Source organism: Rhinolophus sinicus, chromosome 16, assembly GCF_057876585.1.
Source record: "Rhinolophus sinicus isolate RSI-liver-muscle chromosome 16, RSI-T2T, whole genome shotgun sequence".
In the NCBI taxonomy this organism is placed as follows: Eukaryota; Metazoa; Chordata; class Mammalia; order Chiroptera; family Rhinolophidae; genus Rhinolophus; species Rhinolophus sinicus.
In genome coordinates, this window is record NC_142516.1 from 20,033,106 (window position 1) to 20,053,362 (window position 20,257).

At 36.3% G+C, this 20,257-nt stretch overlaps 1 protein-coding gene and 1 pseudogene across 4 annotated transcripts in view; one reads left to right on the top strand and one right to left on the bottom strand.

Moving 5' to 3' along the window:
- The window catches only part of ECPAS (Ecm29 proteasome adaptor and scaffold), a 100,633-nt gene that overhangs the window by 23,548 nt on the left and 56,828 nt on the right, over window positions 1-20,257 (top strand). For all 4 annotated transcript variants that reach the window (XM_019749528.3, XM_074330823.2, XM_074330822.2 and 1 more), the window contains 7 exons: window positions 2,746-2,876; window positions 7,603-7,719; window positions 9,282-9,400; window positions 10,534-10,683; window positions 13,217-13,385; window positions 16,032-16,171; window positions 19,331-19,412. In XM_019749528.3, coding sequence (XP_019605087.1) covers window positions 2,746-2,876; window positions 7,603-7,719; window positions 9,282-9,400; window positions 10,534-10,683; window positions 13,217-13,385; window positions 16,032-16,171; window positions 19,331-19,412 — 908 coding nt within the window. The remainder of the gene's footprint in view (window positions 1-2,745; window positions 2,877-7,602; window positions 7,720-9,281; window positions 9,401-10,533; window positions 10,684-13,216; window positions 13,386-16,031; window positions 16,172-19,330; window positions 19,413-20,257) is intronic.
- On the bottom strand, window positions 1,176-1,528 carry LOC109456953 (10 kDa heat shock protein, mitochondrial pseudogene; annotated as a pseudogene).

Here is a 20,257-nt window from a genome sequence, read left to right on the forward strand (position 1 = left end):
GGTTGTCATGTCCCCTCAGTTTCCTGTCTGTGACAGTTTCTTAGTCTTTCATTATTTTTCATCATCTTGCAAGTCTTGAGCCGTACTAGCCAGATATCCTTATACTAGCTCCCAGTTTGGATTTTTCTGTTGTTTTACTCATTATTAGATGGGGGTTATGGGTTTGGAAAGAATACCACAGAGGTGAAATGCCCTTCTTGTCACATCATATCAGGCAGGGATCATGTTATCCACATGACGTCGCTGATGATGTTAACTTTCATTACTTGGTTAAGATAGTATTTATCAGGTTTTTCCACTGTAAAGTTAATATTTCACTATTCTATTCTTTGGAAGCAAGTCACTAAATCTAGCCTACCTGGAGGGGGTGGAGGCAGGAATTAAGCTCTACTTCCTGTATTTGGAATTTCTTATAGAATAATATATATTATTTAGAATTCTATACTACAGGTTTCGTCTCTTTTCCCCAATGTATTTTAACACTTATTTATATCAGAATGGACTCAGGTAGATTTATTTTATACTTTGGGTTTTACTCCAATATAATGTTATTTATTTTGTTCCTCAAATTGTTCCAACTTCGGCTGTAATGGAGCTCTTTCAGGGTGATTCCTGTATCCCTTTGATACGTTCCAGGACTCATTTTCTTTCTGGTACTACAAGATGCTTCAGGTTTATCTTTCTTCCACTGTCACCAGCCCTAGAATCAGCCACTTTTTTTTCAAGAAGTCTGATTCTTTTTGTTGGAGAATAGTGTGTAAAAACCACGATGTGGGTGTTGGGTGTGCTTGTTGCTGCTAGGGTGTCATTACTTCAAGGCTCCCTCAAGAGATTTTACACACACACACACACACACACACACACGCACACACACGTATGCGTGCACACGCAGATGTATACATATCTTCTTTTAAAAATATGTGGAAAATTTCAAGCATACACAAAAGTACAAATTCTCAGTATCACACAACTTGAACAATTGCTAATTAGTGGCCAATCTTGGTTCTATTTATATGGCCCCTTCTCCTTCATTATTGTTATTTTAATATATTTTTATTTGAAAATGTTTATATCAGTACAGTGAAACAAATTTTAAGAGATACTGGATGTCATTAGTTTGGATTCATTAATGTATTACAAAAGCAAGACATGGAAGTTATTTACGTGATGAGCTTTCACAGCTTCAGTAGAAAGGGCAGCTTCATGTGATGCCATTTCAATGCGGATTTATTCCAGTCTACATACTTTCCAAGAATGTCACCATCTCTAAATAATCGTCTGGAACTACTTTGGTGCCTCCATATTCTGGAAGAAGATCGTTATCTCCATCTTTCACGCTAATTGGTTGAATCTCTCCACCCTTTCCTTTAGCGCCCGATCCAACAGCTGTTACTGTTGTTTGCAATACTTTTCCTTGAGATTTTTCTGGAAGCATAATGCCTCCCTTGGTTACCATTTCTGCAGCTCTCCTTTCAACTAATACTGGGGCAGAGAGGGGCAGAAACTTTCTAAATGCGAGTCCTGCCATAACTCGGCTGCAGCAGTTCGTTTATGAGGACCTAAATGAGACTATGGCTTTACTTTTATTTATTTATATTTTTTAAAATAAAAATTGCACGTATTTAAGGTGTACAACATGATAATACTGATATACATATATATAGTGAAATTGCTGCAGTCAAGCTGATTAACATATCTTCTCACATATCTTTGCTCTTACAACAATTTCCTGTACATTCCTGATAATTCGATGGAAATCCCAGTAACTGTATTATTTGTCCTGTAGATAGTTCAGCCTCTGAAAAACAAGTACTCTTTTAAATAAAAATATAAATTGAAGTATAATAGATACAGTAGAAAGTATGAAAGTGTAGAGCTTGGTCGATTTTTATAAATGTGTATAACTGTGAAAACCATCATCCAGATCCAGATACAGGACATTTGCAGACTCCTAGAAGTCTCCCTAATCACCACTGATAATTTTTGTAAGAACCTTTAAAAAGTATACATAAGCACATACCATGATAGCACCTAAAAAATTAATAATTCCTTAAAATCAAATATCCAGTCACTTGCAGTAGGTAGGTGCCCCTCTTACCCCCTCATTCCTCCCCGCCCCTGCAATGTATCTGGTGAAGGGCCAGAACAGTGCATCGGGTTCTTGTTCTGTAGTTTATCACCGTCTGGATTTTGCTGAAAGCATCCCCGTGGTGTTACTTTAACATGTTTTTCTCACCTTGGCTTTCTTGGTGGAAACTCCGTTTCCATATTCTGGTTGGGTAACCCCAATACAGTGATGGGCAGTAATTCTTTCTTTGGAGAAAATTCATCAGTAAGATGTTCTCATCAAATATATATTGTGTCTGAGTAAAGTTTTCCTGCCCCGCTCTGTTAGCTAGGTCTAGAAGATTTCTCCAAAAATTTTGTATCCTGTCTAGTTGTCAAAATCGTTTAGAAAAATGGAATCACTTTGTATGCAGGAGAGAATTTTGTTATTCTTGGTTTTGTTTTCCTCTCTTCTAGAGATTAAATGACCGGGACAGTTGTAAGACATTATAATTAGCTAGTAAACCTTTTTAGTGTTGTTCCATTGTTGTGTCAAAATCACCTGCATATAAGGCTAGTTGTGTTTAAAGTTCTGACTGAAGCATCTGCAGTGCAGTACAAGGATTAAGCCTTAAAAATAATAATAAGTATTGGTCGTGTTTGATTGCTAAGTTATTTTTTCTCTGTTTTATATTATAGATCAGCTTGAACGGGTCTTTTTACGACTTGGCCATGCTGAAACAGACGAACAATTACAGAATATTATATCTAAATTCCTTCCTCCTGTTTTGCTCAAGCTGTCTAGCACCCAAGAAGGAGTACGCAAAAAGGTAAGCACGTTGGGACAGTTGGGGGAATTAAATGGTGAACAAATGAATATATATTATGAAGTGAGATCTTTGTTCCCATTATTGAAATCTAGGTTCATGATCCTAATTATGGCCTTTCAAAATGCAGAGTAAGTCTAGGACAAGCTTACATAATTTAAAAGTAGCTTTTGTATGCTTAGCACAGCTGTATTTAGCACCAACTGTGCACTTCGCATCAGTGCCAGATGATATAATTGAGATAATTATTCTGGAATGTATGGAGGCGTGATAAAACCCATGCCTGTGAGTCCAACATGAAAGTCAGGTGATAGTGGGGCAAAAATATTCTTTAATCATTGACTGTGAATATAACGTTGGTTAAAAATAAACAAAATAACGTTTTTAAAAGCAATATATTGATGTATAGCTCCAGAGGTTTTTTTTTTTTTTTTTTTTTTTAAAGATTTTATTGGGGAACTGTGTGTACTTCTAGGACTTTTTTCCAAGTCAAGGTGTTGTCCTTTCAATGTTAGTTGTGGAGGGCTCAGCTCAGCTCCAGGTCTAGTTGCCATTGTTAATTGCAGGGGGCGCAGCCCACCATCCCTTGCAGGAGTCGAACCAGCAACCTTGTGGTGGAGAGGATGAGCTCCAACCGACTGAGCCAGCCAGTAGCTCAGCGGCAGCTCAGCTCAAGGTGCCATGTCAATCTTAGTTGCAGGGGGCAGAGCCCATCGTCCCTTGCGGGAGTCAAGGAGTCAAACTGGCAACCTTGTGATTGAGAGCCCACTGGCCCATGTGGGAATCGAACTGGCAGCCTTTGGAGCATGGAGCTCCAACAGCCTGAGCCACCAGGCCGGCCCTGTAGTTCCAGTTTTAAGACTGTACACTGTTACCAAAAGCTGGGTAACTGTCACATCTTTTTTTAACCTAATGTTCTACATGAAATATTTGTTCCCTTCATTTTTAAATAGTTCATTAGTCTTCTGGTTTTACTATATCTTTGGGCCTTTGGTCTATCATCTGGTTTCATCCTTTGGGCCATTCTAATTGATTGGCAGTGGCTTCCTGGAGGTCTGCCCTGAGAGTCTGAGGCTCATCCTGATTTGAGTTCAATGGAGACAGAGTATCTTTAAGAATGTCTTCCTTGCAGGAAGGATAGGGCATTCTTGTCATATATTTGACATGCCTGTTGTGAATACTGCTTTGCTGAGATAAATACATATTTGATCCTGTCACTATCCTATTTAAAACTCTTCTATGGCCTTCTCTCACCCTTAGGATAGCAAGGTGTTAAAAAAGGCCCTACATGAGTTGGTTTCTGCTTACTTATTTAGCATCATCAGTCTCGTCGTTTATTTGGCAGGTATTTACTGAGTGTCTTCTATATGCCAGGTGTTAGGGACATATTAGTGAATGGAAGAGACATCTAGTTGGGAAGAGTGCTGTTAAACAATCAGGCAAATAGCATCTAGTTGTAAAATGTAATCGGATTCTATTATATGAAAGAATATATTTGGGGCATAAGAGAGACCTGTGTGTGTGTGTGTGTGTGTGTGTGTGTGTGTGTGTGTGTGTGTGTGTGTAGGAAGCAGCCAGGCAGAGAGAGGAGGGAGACCATTAAAGACAGATGGCTCTGTGCAGAGGTTCTGAGTTGAAAGAGTGTGGAGCCTCCGGAGACATGAGGGCCATGTGATGCACCCTGTGCGTGAGAGGAGGTGTGATCAAGAGGGTGGGCATCGGGGAAAGGGAATAGGGGCCTCAGCGGGCAGCGAGTTGGAAGCTCAGGTATAAATAATTTCAGTATGTGACATTTTGAAATCAACGAAACTAAGGATTATTTTGTGCTGACTTTCAGTTATGTAATTTTGGGGTTTCTAACTATCAATTTCATAATGCATGTTAGACTTAACCAGGATATGTCCTATAAGGTAGCTGGTAATTTGTGGGTAAACTGAGTGAAAGAGAAATAAAAGTGTTAGGTTTTCTACTGACAGGTCATTGGCATGCATATCCTGTTGTAAGGAAAATGAAGTTTGTTATGTAGACTTCTACTTTACAGTTAACTTGGCTTCTTCAGGCTCGATAGAATGGCTACAATTTAACGACTGACCATCTCAGGTGTTGACAAGGATGTGGAGCAATTGAAGCTCTCCTGGTAGGAGTGTCAATGAGTTCTGTAACCACTTTGGGAAACTGAAATATTCTAACGCTTATCATCTACATACTCCATGACCAAGCAGTTCCAATCCTGAGTTTATATACAACAGAAATGTGTATATGTGTGCACTAAAAGGCATATCTAAGAATGTTCATAGCAGCATTATTCATAATCGCCCAAACTGGAAATAATCTAGAGTCAATCAATAAGAGAATGGATAAATTGGTTTTTTCCTACTAGAGCAATGAAGGTGAACTACTGCTATAAGCAACAACATGGGAGAATTTCAAATATAGTGTAGAATGAAAAATACTGACACACGAGTTCATCCTGTATGCTCCATTTATATATAGTAAATTTAAAAATGGTGTTAGAAATCAGGATAATGGTTACCTTTGGGGCAGAGGGGTAAGTGAGTAGGAAGAGGGATGGGTGCAGGGCTTTCGTGGTTCTGGTGGTTACATAGATGTGTTTCCTTTGTGAAAATTTATTGAGCCAGATACTGCATACTCTCAATTGTGCACTTTAGCTATATGTTATACTTCAATTAAAAAGCTTGTTAAATGAATAGTAATGAAAACTGATATGGCCAAAATAATACATACCCGAATTTGGTATTTTATAGGCTTTCTAACAGAGATTAACTGTTACCTATTTAGCCAGGACTCATTCAGCTGATTTCTTGATTTTTTATGGGTTTATAGAGGATTCTAGACAGTGGATAAACAAATTTAGAAAATTAATATTTAAAGTGATAAAATTATTAGAAGAAAATTAAGGAGTTAATCCATTTAAAATTTTTAAAAAAATGTCATAAAATGAAAGCCTGTAATTGTAGGCATGACTGTCTGTCACCATCAGTAATGATTTTCCGTAGAGTCCTTCTAGGAATCAACCTAGATTAGGTTGTCAGAAGACGGCTATTTCCTTTAGCCTGGTCCCTCCTGATTCTTTTATCCGTCATCAGCTGTTTCACAGGTCTGGACCAGGTAGGATGAAGTATGTATAGTAATGTAGGTCTCTAAGGTATCAGGAATCTCAAGGAGGTCTCACACAGACCTACACTTTAGATGAATTGAGCTCAACTCTCGGTGTTTGAAAAGGTTAAAAATATGGACCTTGGAGTCCACAAATCTTAATTGTGCCACTTGCTGGCTCAGTATCCTTGGGCAAGTTCCTTTACTTCTTAAACCTCTGCTTCCTCACCTGTCAAAAGGGGAATGACAATTACCCACATCTCTGGTTGTTGTGAGAATCAGATGAGATAAGGAATGCGAAATGCAGTGCACAAGTGTGTTTTTCAGTGCTCCACTTGTAGCAAGATTATCTCACTTTTATAGTAAATCTGGGGCCATTTGACATAAGCCTCTGTATTTTCCTTTCCATCCACAGGAATTACTGACTTGTCGACCTCTGTTTCTGCTGTCTTCCTATTTAAAGGAGAGAAAGCTTGTTATTACTTACTTAAAACTCTGTAGTAGAAACAGATGATCTTCAGAATAAAGTGAAAATTCCTCAGCATTTTACCTGAATCCTTTTATAATCTGGACCCTGCTTTTATTAAAACTCTTACTACTCTGTTTCAGTCAGCTGCAGTGCGCCATGTTCTTTTAGACCTCTGTTGCTTCCAACCGATTCTCTGCTTGGAAATTCCTCTGGTCTTCACAACGTAGTGTTTTTGTTACTTCCTCTCTGAAGTCCTCCTTGATTTGGCAGATACTTTCTCTTCTGGAAACCCATAGTGTAGACATACCTTGTTTTATTGCACTTAGCTTGATTGCACATCACAGATGTTGCACTGTTTACAAATTGACGGCATGACCCCCCACTGGCAAAATGATTACCACTTGCGTTATTTTGATGGTATGGAACTGAACCACAGTATCTCTGAGGTATGCCTGCGTTTTGTACAATTCTCCGTTTGTAATATTCATGGTGCTCATAGTCAGTTTGGGCTGCTGTAACAACATACCACAGATGGGGTGACTTAAACAGTAAATACTTCTCACAATTCTGGAGGCTGGAAGTCTGAGATTAGGGTGCCAGCGTGGTGTGTGGTTCTTCGTCCGTGCACCCCTCACTCTTCGTGGTTTATAGAAGATGGCCTTCTTGCTGTATCCTCACATGGCAAAGAGAGAGACTCCAATTCCTTTATCCTCTTACAAGGATATCCAGCCCCATTATGGGGCTTTCACCCTCATGATCTCATTCAAACCTACCTAGTTACCTCCCCAAATCATCACACCGGGGGTTAGGGCTTCAACGAGTTTTGGGGAGACACAAGCATTCAGCCCATAGTGTGGTGTGTTTCAATCATTTGTTTACAGGTCTTTTGGGGGACTGTGCCCAGTATAGACCCATCTGGGATCTCAACTTTCATTAACTTAAATGACATCGTAAAATAAATACACTAGTAAAATTCTGGGGAATGAATTCTTGGGGGATATTGTGTACTCTCTTTCTGGGATATAAAATTTACATTTTTTAAGAGAACAAAGTAGCTACTATTAGTCAAAGTAAGTAATACCTGAGAAATGAATTTGATTTTAACATGTGATCATAATTTCAGCTTATATCTCTGTGTTTTAGGTAATGGAGCTGTTGGTCCATCTGAATAAGCGTATAAAAAGCCGCCCCAAAATACAACTCCCAGTAGAGACACTATTGGTTCAATACCAGGACCCTGCTGCAGTTTCCTTTGTCACAGTGAGTGTTGGCTTGGAATATTTTTTGACTTATAGTAAGTTTTCATTTAATAACATTTATTAGATGTCATCAGCATATTGGCAACTTAGAATTTTACCCAGACTATTTCTAAATGAAGCGTGAGAGGTTTTTCTTTAAATGACACTCTGTTTTGCTACTGAGTCCTGATCCAGAGGAAATATTACCATAACGGAAATGTTTGGAACGGGATAATGCGCGGGTGTTTACATTGGGCAAAGGAATATTGGTGAAATGACTTGTCAGATATTTTGATCTATAAAAAAATGATTTTGACTCTTAGTAAAAGATTGAGTCTGAATAGATAGAAAACAAGGGTTATATAGCATAGGCATGAATAGAAGAAGAAAAAAGCGTAAAATGACAAGAAGAAGTAGGAAGGCTGAATTTTAAGGCTGTGTTTCTGATACATATATATACGTATATATATACATATATATATATACATATATATATATATATATATATATATATATATATATACACACATATATATATACACATACACATACTCAGAAAGGTATGCTTTTTAAAAACACGTAAGCTGAGGCTGGTAAGAAATATTCCTCTTGAATTGTTGTCTTCATGAAAATTAAATGTAAAACAATGTTGTGTGAAGACAGGTGATTTTTTTTTCCCTTAAAGTTTGTAGCATTGAGGCAAAATCTATTGGGTCTTTCTGACATCTGGATTCCAGACCTTGGGAGCCACCTACTGGTCCAGATGTCTTGTCTGGCTCGCTCTGGACATATAGCTTCATTACAGATGTTCATTTCTTTAAGCTCATAGGAATGTTGTGTGCCAATAAAATTGCCAAATAGAATGGCTTTAAAGGGAAGGGATTGCCTTATGAAGTCTATTCTAAAATGAAGAATCCTTCAGAAAAGCAAATCTTTATAGAATGCATAAGTCCAGATATGCATTTATGGGTTTGCTTAAAATGAGGCATTCGCATGGTTTACAGTGGTGCAAACAGACTGACAGCACTCAGCTTTCCTTTGATCACCATCCACTGGTCATTTATTGGAATGAGGAACCAGAGTGCTGTAATATACTAAGGTTGTTTAAGTAAAAAGACCAGTTGGGGAAGGGCAGCCTGGGAGTTAATACTTGTCTCTTCTTTGCTTAAAAGGATCAGTGCAACAAACTGGGAGATCTGATGTTAATGTGTAGTATGTAGGTTTAGATAGGTCAGATGCTTAGTTTGTTCTTTTCAGTGAAAAGTAATTGCATATATGAGTACTTAATTTTTCTCCAGCTTTATTGAGGCATCACTGACAAATAAAATTGTGTATATTTAAAGTGTACAAGCTGATGATTTGATATACATATACATGAGTGCTTTAGATTAGGTGTTGCTCCCTCACATGAAGTCCATCTTAAAGCAAGCATTCTGAATAAGTGGGGCTGGAATAAACGTGATAAACATGTGGAAGGAATATGTGATATCTTTGTTATAACTCCCTGAGTTATCACTCATATGTTTTTGTTGAAATCCTAGGGCATTTCCTTCACACTCACTTGATTTTCTCTTATTGCCTTAGAATTTTACTATAATTTATGTTAAGATGGGCTATCCTCGCTTACCAGTGGAAAAACAATGTGAACTGGCCCCCACGCTCCTTACTGCAATGGAAGGGAAGCCTCAGCCACAGCAGGATAGGTATGCTTTCCTCATTGATCTTATTTCCCACCCAGTAGAGTCGGCAGCTGCGATTCAAAATAGGTCCGCACATTTGGTTTCACTTGAGTCATTCAGCTGACAAATAACTGAATTTCTGTGTTATCTCAACTCAACATTATTGTTTTGTTAATACTATTATAACATTTCTTAATGTGAGCATATTGAAAAATGTGCAGCACTAACGTTTTTCTTAATCTAAATGCATTTTTTTGTCAATTAGTTTGAAGCAACAAATTTTCTGTGATTGTGAAAATTGGTTATAAAATGCTTTTCATCAAAACATTTTTATCTTGGAGGTTATAAAATTTCAGACCAGTTTTCTTTAGGAACAGATCACTTGCTTATATTAATATGGGAATTGGAGAGGAATAAAGGTTTAGATAACATCCTTTGTTTCTTGGCTTAGATCAAAGTTTCAGATTGTGGCCGTGTAGTGGTGAGAATCATGAAGAGTACAGAAGTTGTGGAGGAAAGATGGGGTTAAACAATGTTTGTAGCTCACCTTTTTAGAGCATATACATTTTAAAAAGAGACTAATACAGATATTTACAAGTAAAATGAATAAACATAAGCACCGTTTGAAATTGTTTTCATATGTTTTAAGACTAATAAAAGGTATAATGAAAGAAGGAATTACTGAAGCTGTGTTACTTAAATTCACACAGTGGAAATTTTAATATATCTCGAATATTGGCACAATTGATTTTTAATTTCTTTAGCTTTAGAATAACTTTATTTTAATTAACTGTGGAAAGGAAAAAAAATTTATTGAAAGGACATGTTATAAGTTAAACTTTACCTAAGGTTTAACATAAAATCCCTTGTGGCAACAGATATTAACACTGAATCCACATTAATGTATTTTTTTTCTGGTGCTTCTGGTAATGAGCCAGATTGGCTAAATGCCAATCATCACTCAATATCCTGAGCTTTCAGTAAGATAGTAATCTAGGCCATTTCCTAGATTAGGACTTTGTAAATAATGTGTTGACTATGAGTGGCCCTTGCTACAGTTGACACTTTTTGTTAATGTGATGTTTGTTTTGTCTGTTGTTTGCATGTATAAAACTCTTGTTTTTTAAGTAGTTGCAATAAATGTAATTGTTTTTCAGCTTAATGCATCTTTTAATACCAACCCTTTTTCACATGAAATACCCTGTTGAATCATCAAAATCAGCTTCTCCCTTTAATCTTGCTGAGAAACCAAAGACTGTGCAGCTGCTTTTGGACTTCATGCTAGATGTCCTTCTGATGCCTTATGGGTAAGTGAAAAAATGAAAACAAAACAAAGCAACCTTGTTCTTGACTGCTTTTTATTGTGTGGAGTTAAGTACGATTTTAAATGATTCAACTTGCACTTGAAAATGGATGTGTCTCAGATTGTTTTTGCTGCAGCCCTGTCGTCTTCTGAACTCCAGCCGCACTGCTTATTGACCTTATAGGTATGGAGTTGCTGTTGTGATTTCAGACTCAACCTGTCCAAGCTGAAATCAGTCTTTCCCCATAAAAACAGCTTCTCTGTTTTACTTATTATCAGTGCTGTGATGATTCTCTTAGTTATGTAGGTGTACAATTATAAATTGCCCCCAGCTTTTCTCTTTTTCGTTGCTACAATATCATTCCCATAACACCTCCTCCCCTCTCCTTGGTGTATCATTCCCACTTGCTGCCATCTAGTTTTGGCTCTTTTCAACTCTTGTCACGACTTTCTTACCAGCTGCTGTTCTTCACAACTCTCTACACTGCCATAGAGTTTCCTGATTTTTAAAACACAGATGGTATCAAGTCACACCTTAAAATCTCTGTGCTATTGTTTTCCAGTCGTTACATGCACTCATGCATTTCATGTGTCCTTATGTGTCCACGCCTTTCTGTTTTAAGAGAATACAGTTCTCTCTACTTAGAATGCTCCCCCCGTCAGAAAAGGACAAAAGGAAGAAAGAAATGCTGAAAGAAAACAATAAGAAACAACAGCCAAAAAGCCACTTTGAAAAAAACATCTCAAAGTAGCTTAGATGTCAGCTATGTGTAACACTGAACACCCAGATATATATTTTGCCACTTGGTGTTTTTATTGCATTGTGGACATGTTCATCTTCCTTAACACATTGGGAGTTCCTTGAAGTCAAGAGCTGTTCTATTATCTAGCTCTGGTCTCTGGCATAGTGCCCAGGTTGTGATCTGCTGCCAGCCTTCTTATTTTCTAGGTTGTCCTGTTGCCAGAGACAGTTTCCTCCAATACTGATTTCATTATGTGTCTTCCCTAGTCAAAAATACAATATCCACTACAAGCTTGACATGTGGGGCTCCATATCATCTGTCTCTCAATCCAGACATGAGAGTTCTTGCTGTATGATTTCTTTCCTCTAATGTGCTCTCCTACCCCTCTAGTTTATTGTCTGGACCTTCAGACACTTCCACTAACCTCTACCTGTTCACTCCACTACCTGTGTAATATCATTTCTTATTTCTGTGTGGTTTCCTTATCTTCCGATAACATGTCAAATGCTGTGTGTGACATGTATTGTGTTGCTCCTTGTTCATTCTTACCCCTCCTGGTATTCCTCTGTCCTGTGTTTAGGGTGATTTGGGGCACAGTGTTAGCTATTCAGTAATTGCTGATTGATTTACTTACTGCCACTGGTCTTGCTATGACTTAAAAATCAGTGAAAATCTCCTTTTTTACTTGTTAAATTGGGAGGCAGCCAGAATTGGCAGGTGATGATGGCTTTGGTAAAGAAATTTTGAAATCCAAATTTAACTTAGGCACGTAATGTACCCAAGCCAGTGATTGCTCACATTTTTCTTAACCAGTGAGAATTTGCCTTGTTTATATAAAAATAAAGGGATTCCTTAACAGGCTTTTTTTTTTTTTTTATAAGGTGAATTTAGGAATTGAATGAATGTGGCATATAAATAATGTGGAATAATTTACTGTGCCATCAGGTTCCAAGTGTTTTCTTTAAATTTTAATTACAATGGGTAATTTATTTTACTGTCCAGTCTAATAATTTGTCAGCATAGAATTTTGGAGTTTGAAGGGACTTGAATTAATATTTATATAGAAATTTTCATTTTGTGGTTGAGGAATACTAGTTTGATTGGATCGAAGGAATATTTACCAGAAATCTTATTTTTAATCTATAGAAGCTAAAAATGAAATAGGCTGATAAATTAATAAATAATAGCCACAAAGGGCTTTGAACATACGATAGGAAAAGCTAATTCTTCTTCCCTCTTTGGGCCCTTTTGAATTTTTTCATTTTTGGGACGTTATGTGCCTCTGTGGTAAGTAGTTTTAGTGGATTTTCTAATGTAGGGATATAAAGAGTTCAACAGAATTGAAGGTGATTTGCAATGTAATAGAAATAGTAATGATTAAAAATACTCTCTGCTTTGGGTATAGAACAATACCACTGCCCGCCATCATCAACAAACCTTTTCTCTGTATTTGTCAGCTAAATACTCAAAATGCAGTGAGTCCATAGTGGCTCTTAGAGCAATTGTTTATAGATTGAGAATGAACCAAATATTTCTGTTTGTTGGTGGTAACCACTATAATTCATTTGTCACCAAGGTGAGCAGATGTACTCTTATGGTTAATTTTCTGAAGATGTAGATACCTTTTTTAGATACCTTTAAAATTTTTCTTTATGATGAAATTTTACTTTTACGTGTTTGTTCTTCCAGAAAAGTTCTGCATGAGGAAAGTATATAATTTAATGGATTATATATGCATGTATAGATAGGTATGTGTTTTAATAGAGAGGGGTTACATTTCCGTTTCCTTTCCAGATACGTGTTAAATGAATCCCAGAGTCGCCAAAATTCATCTTCAGCACAGGGTTCTTCTTCAAATAGTGGGGGAGGTTCTGGAATACCACAGCCTCCCCCGGGAATGAGCTTTTATGCAGCTAAACGAGTTATTGGTGATAACCCATGGACACCTGAACAGTTGGAGCAGGTATGACACTGCTTATTCGTCGTGGAGCTTAACCTTGTACACGCATCCCTGCGAAGTCCAGGAAAACACTTGTAATGTAATTCCAGTGTATTCAGGCTCACTAATGAAATATGTTTGAAAGGATCAGTTGATGTGATGTGTTCTCTTCATCATGTCAGTTGTTTGTTAAAGCCCCAGGGGAAGGGAGGAGTGGGAAATGCTCTTCAGTTTCCCTAATATTGCTTACATTTTTCAAGTATGAAATACAGCCCACTTATAAATTAAATATATTTAACTTCTTTCATTTTAGTTTTTAATTAGAGGTTTAATAATTAAATAGATGCTTTGGGGCAATTAAAATACAATTTATCCTACATTATTCAGGTTTTTAGGGCTGTACATTTTGTGTCAAGTGAGGAACTCCTGTACTCACAAGTGACACTATGGGGGAAAGCATGACTCCCTTTTATATTTCTTCATGGGAATTTAAAAATTGGCATTAAGAATTTTATTCTGGATTTAAACAGGACACAGACGTTCTCTGAGCAGCTTTTAAAAAAGACTGGTGCTCTACAGAGAAGGTGCCTCACTGTGTCTGTATCATCAGGCACCTCAGGGAAGAACAGATGAGATCAGTATGTAATTATTTTGGAATTCAAGCAACATGGGTTAGTCTTCCAATCCTTCCTTTATCTCTCCATGGCACTCTAAATGATTTGATCTTTTTCTTTTTGGGGATGTAAGTGACCACTGCTCAAAACTGTTCCCAGGAGAGGGAAAAAGGCAAGTGGGGTATTCTTGCCACTCACAAATTGATTTGTTCAGTGAGGGTTATATTCGTTCAGATTTACTGCTTCATGTTTAGACATCTTTTTTTTTTCCCCTCTTTAAGCCATGATGTAAGAAAGAAAGGTAAATAGAACAGAAGCTACTTTTCACTGAGTGTGATCAGTGTGACAGGCACTTTGAATGCATTCTCTCATTTAATCCTCACAGCAACCCAAGGAGGTAGAAATTGTTACTTCCATTTTGTAAAAGGAACTGAGGTTCTGAGATTCGCCACGGTCTCACTCCCGGTACTAGGCTTTGAATCTAGGTCTGTCTGAGGGCTAAAGCTATAAGGGCTGGAGAATAATTGTTATCTTATATTAAATTGCAATCTTAGGTTGGTCATTATTTGCTAATTTCTAAAGGTCCCTGTATACCTTTTGTCAATTTCATACTCTAGTGCTCAAACAGTTTAGTTTTAAGGATGAAAAATGTTTTCCTCTTATTTTTAAATCTCTTGTTTTACATTTCTCCTTCCAGATAAATAGCTTTTACTTTGATATAGTTGATGATAATGTAAAGGTTCAAGTAGTACAGAACATTATAAAGAGAACTTAAAAATTACCTGAAATCCTGCCACCTAGTTGTCATTCATCTACGTCCTGCTCTCTGTGTATGTGTGTGTGTACACAAATACAATTGTACACGCTACATTTTCACGTACCATATAATACATTATTTGCGGTTCACTTTTTTCATTTAATAGTATCTCAAGTTTTAAAAACAATATCCGTAATATCTCTGTAAAATTTAATTATATGTATACCACATAATATTTTTAATCAGTCTCTTATTGATGGACATTAGTACTGTTTTCAGTTTTCTTTGAACATTTTTTTTTGTCTGTATCTTTGTGTGCTTGACTTCCATAACTGTCCTTTTTATGGCTTAAGTAAATGTTTGAGTCTTTTCTATTGTAGCTCTTGTACAAGTAAGTTGTGATGAATAGGAGGAGGGAAGGCAGGCATTTTTGTGATGTTTGTATTTTGCATCCTTTGTCATTTAATAATTTTAAAGTTTGTCAATCCTAATTCACATATATAAGAACTATTATGTAACTGATTTTTTAGGATAAAGTTTTACTTCTCATATATATTTGTTTTAAATAGTTGTTTTTAGTGAAATTCATAGCTGCTTTACATTGCATGAAGTTCTAAGCAGAATCTGTCTTTAGTCTGTTTCATTTCATTAATTGCATTATTTCATTTTAGCCAGTTAATTACACTGAATAATTGAGTAGTCTTCAATTAGAAATTTACTTGCATTGACTAGCGTATGTTTGAAATCTTATTGTTTTCAATTTGTAAGAATATTGAGGACAAGAATTAGTATGTTAACAATAGAGTGGAACTCCATGGAGCATGAGTTGTTTAGTTCCTTTCAAAGTGTCGTAACCATGAAGCACTTGATTTCTAATTATATCACCATGCTTACCTGGAGGCTCCAGATTTGTACTTCAGTTCAAGGTTTCATCATCCTAGAGAAGCTGTGTAACCTAAGTAGGAAAGCTGTGTATCATAATGGTCTTGGAGTCTGAGAGAGACTGTGTTTGAATCTTGCCATCGTCACTTGCTAACTGTGTGTCTTAATGTCTTAAGCCTTTCCTCACCTGAAAAATGGGTATAACAGTACTTATCTCAGATTGTGAGGGTTAAATGAAATCATAACTACATATGGTTTACTACAGCCCCTGGCACATTGTAAGCCTAAATAGGAGCTGCTACTGTTGTTACTACTTATCTTTGGTTTATGGACATAACTGATATGTTAAACAGTAATTTTGGTTGGTGGTCTTTTGTTTCTCTGATCGCTGTTTCTCTTTCCTTTTATTATCTACAGTGCAAATTGGGTATAGTGAAATTCATAGAAGCTGAACAGGTTCCGGAACTTGAAGCTATTCTCCACCTGGTGATTGCTTCTAGTGACACACGCCACAGTGTGGCAACGGCAGCAGACCTAGAATTGAAAAGCAAGCAAAGGTAAACTACATCTCTTTTAAACTTTCAAAATTGGAAAGAGGCTAGATTTCTAAAATCTTACTCAGCACACATTTATTCTTTTAAGATTTTGTGTAATAAAACATTCAGTTTATTAGATTATGAAATATGCCTAATTTGTAATAACAGTTTAAGAGTAGGATTCTGTATAAGACAAAGAAGAAAGGCTGTTTGGCGAAGCAATTTAAAACTGAAATAGGTGAGGAATATTACCGCAAGAAATGAGACCATTGGCTAGGTAAATGAGCTTAAAGAACTGATGTTAAGAAAAATGTCAAAACCCAAAAGTTACTAATTTTTGATTCTTCCTCTAACTCAAACCATTTGAGATTGCTTTTAATAAAGGATATGTAGGTATAATGGTTAATACAGCGAAGACCAGATCCCATGAAAATAGGTGCTGAATAGATCTTAATTCACACAGGAGGAAATACAAATAGTAAATAGGCTCATAGAAATTATTCTGTATAAGAAGTCAAATCAATGCAAAGTAAAATCATAGTATACCAGTTTGTACCCATTGGTAAATAAAATTGCGTAACAGTTGATAACTCCATTTAAGTTTCTGTTGAAGTGCTATTCTTATACCCTGTTGATTTACATTATAAATTGAAATAATTTTGGGGAAGCAGTTGCAGTAAGTAATGAATCATAAAGATATTTACAATCTTTTCTCTAGATCTTACTTCTGGGAACTTATCCTAAGAGAATCATTTAAGAGAAGAAAAAGGTTATATGTAGAAAAAAATGTATAGATTTACTCACTATACCATTTTCTGTAATTAAAAATGGAAACAGATTCACATTTCCACAATAGGGAAATAGTTAAGTAAATTAACTGTGTGCATCTATATTGAATATTACATATTATACAAAATAGTTATAAAAAACAATAAAGCAACATGTAAATTGCCCTCAGTCAATGGCAAATGAATAAAGCACAATACAAAATGATATGTGTTATTTAAAAAAAAAAGACACGTTCAGAGACTGAAGAATAACATGAAAAATTGAAGATCATTGAAAAAAATCAATTTATAGAATAGTTCTTTTCTGAATTTATTTTAATGTTTAATGTAATAACAAGCTACAAAACAGCTAAATGTGGGTAAGGTAATAAATCAAGCGTTATAAAGGTTCCATTTATTATAGTTTTCCATCGCCTAAGAAACCAATACAAGTAGGTGTAACAGAATAAGGAAATTAACTTCAGTGTGTCTTGGTTGCTTGTTGAAGTATAAGCTGTGTGTGTGTGTGTGTGTGTGTGTGTGTGTGTGTGTGTGTGTGGTGTGTGTGTGGGTGGTGGTGGTGGTGGTATTGGCTTACCACTAACGGGCATGTGAAGTGCCATAGAGAAGGAGTGGGTTGTCATGGAATTAGTTCTGGTCATGCCTCGTGCTGATTGTCTGAATTTGGAAGACTCATTTTAACCTTGCCAGGCCTTAGACTCTGTAAAATAAGAAAGTTGAACTAGACTGTACTTAACATTCCCCCCAAGTCTAACATTCCTTCATGCCACTTACAACTGTATCTTCCTGGTATCTCTTTCAAGGAGTTTATTTGGTTTTGAAATACCAAAAGATTTTCCTTTAAAACTTCTCATTGTGTGTGAACTGGCTCCATTCTTTACACCATGTAGTGGATTGAATTGTTGGAAATACAAATGTAGTGCTTAAGTATTCTAATTAGTTTCAGTTTTGTGTATTTTGTTTATTTCATTAAAATAATATAACATTGTTAAGAGGTAAAAAGTGAGTTGAGAACAATAGGCAGATATTACCATTTTGTTAAAGTAAAATTCCATAGTATCTTTGAGTCCTGTATCTGTTGATTTATTTTTTTAATTCACCTACCTCCCATACCCATTCACCTGATTTACATGCATAGGAAAGAAGTCTAGAAAAAGATAGACAGCAAAGCTAGTGGAAAAGTAATAGAGAGGAATATGGTGCAGATTGTAGGGAATTTTATTTTCTGTGTTAAATTTGTTTCTGAATTTTTAACAACAAATATGTAATCAAAACAAAAACTAGAAAGATAGCAAGAGGAAACGTAGAAGAAACCACGAAAATGATCTGTAATCGTTAATCACTATTAAATTTTTACATTGTTTTATTAAAGTGTTTTGTGAAAAATCTCTAAACCTGTAGTATTTATAGAAAGGAAACAATGGAGGAGCTTGACGATTAGTTAGTAGCAATCAGCTGCAGAAAAATGTAGGTGACTAATAACTAAGCTACAATTGTATAATAACTTGAGGACAGTGGGTTGTAGATATCCAAAGAAGAGGTAGATTGATAAGCTGTGAAAAAAGAGGTGGATTAGAAAAACAGTCAAAGCAGCAGGATAATTTGCCTTTATACAAATATAGCACATCTTGAAAGCAGAACCAATGTGAAAGGCACAGAGAAAATAGTATGATTAAATGTCGTGAATCAAGCAAAATGCAGGATTGCAGTATTGCTAGGTTTATAAAATGACTGGGTGGGGTTGCAGCAGAGGGTGGGTGCCAGTCACCAATCATGTGATATTCTTATTCACCTTATTGTGGGGCCCAAGTAGGAATTAGTCTTAGTGACTAATGGCAGCATGACTGCTCTGGAGAATTAGGTCCTAAAACTGCAAGTATGTGCTGGTAGATAAGGAAGTGGGGGATACTGGGAATCATAGGGACACAATATTAGAGAAATTTAATGGGTTTCTTAGGGTTGTGTCTTTAATGGGTAAAAAATTTTTGTTACCCTCCTTATTGATTTTGAATTTCCAAGTGGTTAAACAGAAAATTCATGCCCAGGGCTCTTTGAACAAATGTAGTATAGCTCTGCTCTGTTGGAACTGCTCCATGGCATTGGCCCTGAGAGTGGATGGAGTACAGCCAGTGTTCTTGTGTGGCACCAAACTGGGCCATTGGATACAATGATCTATTGAATCAAGGGGGGATAAGTGGCTTTTTTTTCTGTTTAAAAACTAGCTTTGATACAAGTTAAGCCTTTTCCTTTCCTTCTCTTCTTATAGTGTCAGTTGCCCGTTTCATTTGTCTTTTTTTTTAACTTGTTTTTTTTGGTAACACATTGAGGGTATGAATTTTTAAATCATTGAAGTGTCCCCCATTGTAACAAGCTGTGTTGAAACTTTTCGTAGCTTGATTGACTGGAATAATCCTGCCATCATTAATAAGATGTACAAGGTGTACCTTGGAGATATACCACTGAAGACAAAAGAGGTAGGTTGTTTTGGTTTATTCTCACATCGTCATGAAAAGCCCTTTGTTGGCATGTGCTCTGTATATTTGAACATTTTTCCTAGTTATTTTGATCTAAGCTGAACCCATGCTATAGGAAATACTGGTTGTAAGCCATGGTCGTCTAGGTGGATTAAAATCGCCTGGTAATTTAATTTACCTGATCTGGTTTTTTCAGTTCAGGTGCTTAAGTAATGATGATTGTCTAGATTAGGGATCAGCAAACTTTTTCTGTAAAAAATTTATGGTTTCCTGGGTGTGTCATTTCCTGGTTGTGAGGCTGCAACTACTCAACTCTAACGTAAACATGAAAGCAGTCATAGGCAACCTGTAACTTAATGAGCATGGCTGAGTGCCAGTAGGACTTTACGGATACTGACATTTGGAGTTCATATAATTTTTATGTATTATGAAGTATTCGTCTTGATTTTTAAAAAAATCATTTAAAAATATGAAAATCATTTAACTCCAAGGCCTTCCTAAAATGGTGGGCCAGATTTGGCACGTGGGCTATACTTTGTTGATCCCTGGTCTAAAATCTAGAACAATAAGTGGGTTCTTCTGAAGCCTCAAAGTGAAATGTTTGCTTAGTAATATGTTATATTATTACATAAGTTGTATGTTTACATATATATACGTGTGTGTGTGTGTGTGTGTGTGTGTGTATATATATATATATATATATATATATATATATATATATATATACTTTCACATAAGTTATATATTCAGTTTACTGTGTTTTTAAGTGTTCAAAGTCCAAAACCAGACACAGGGATTATTTGTTTGCCTGCTTGCTTGCTTGATTTTTAAACCATAAATAGCTG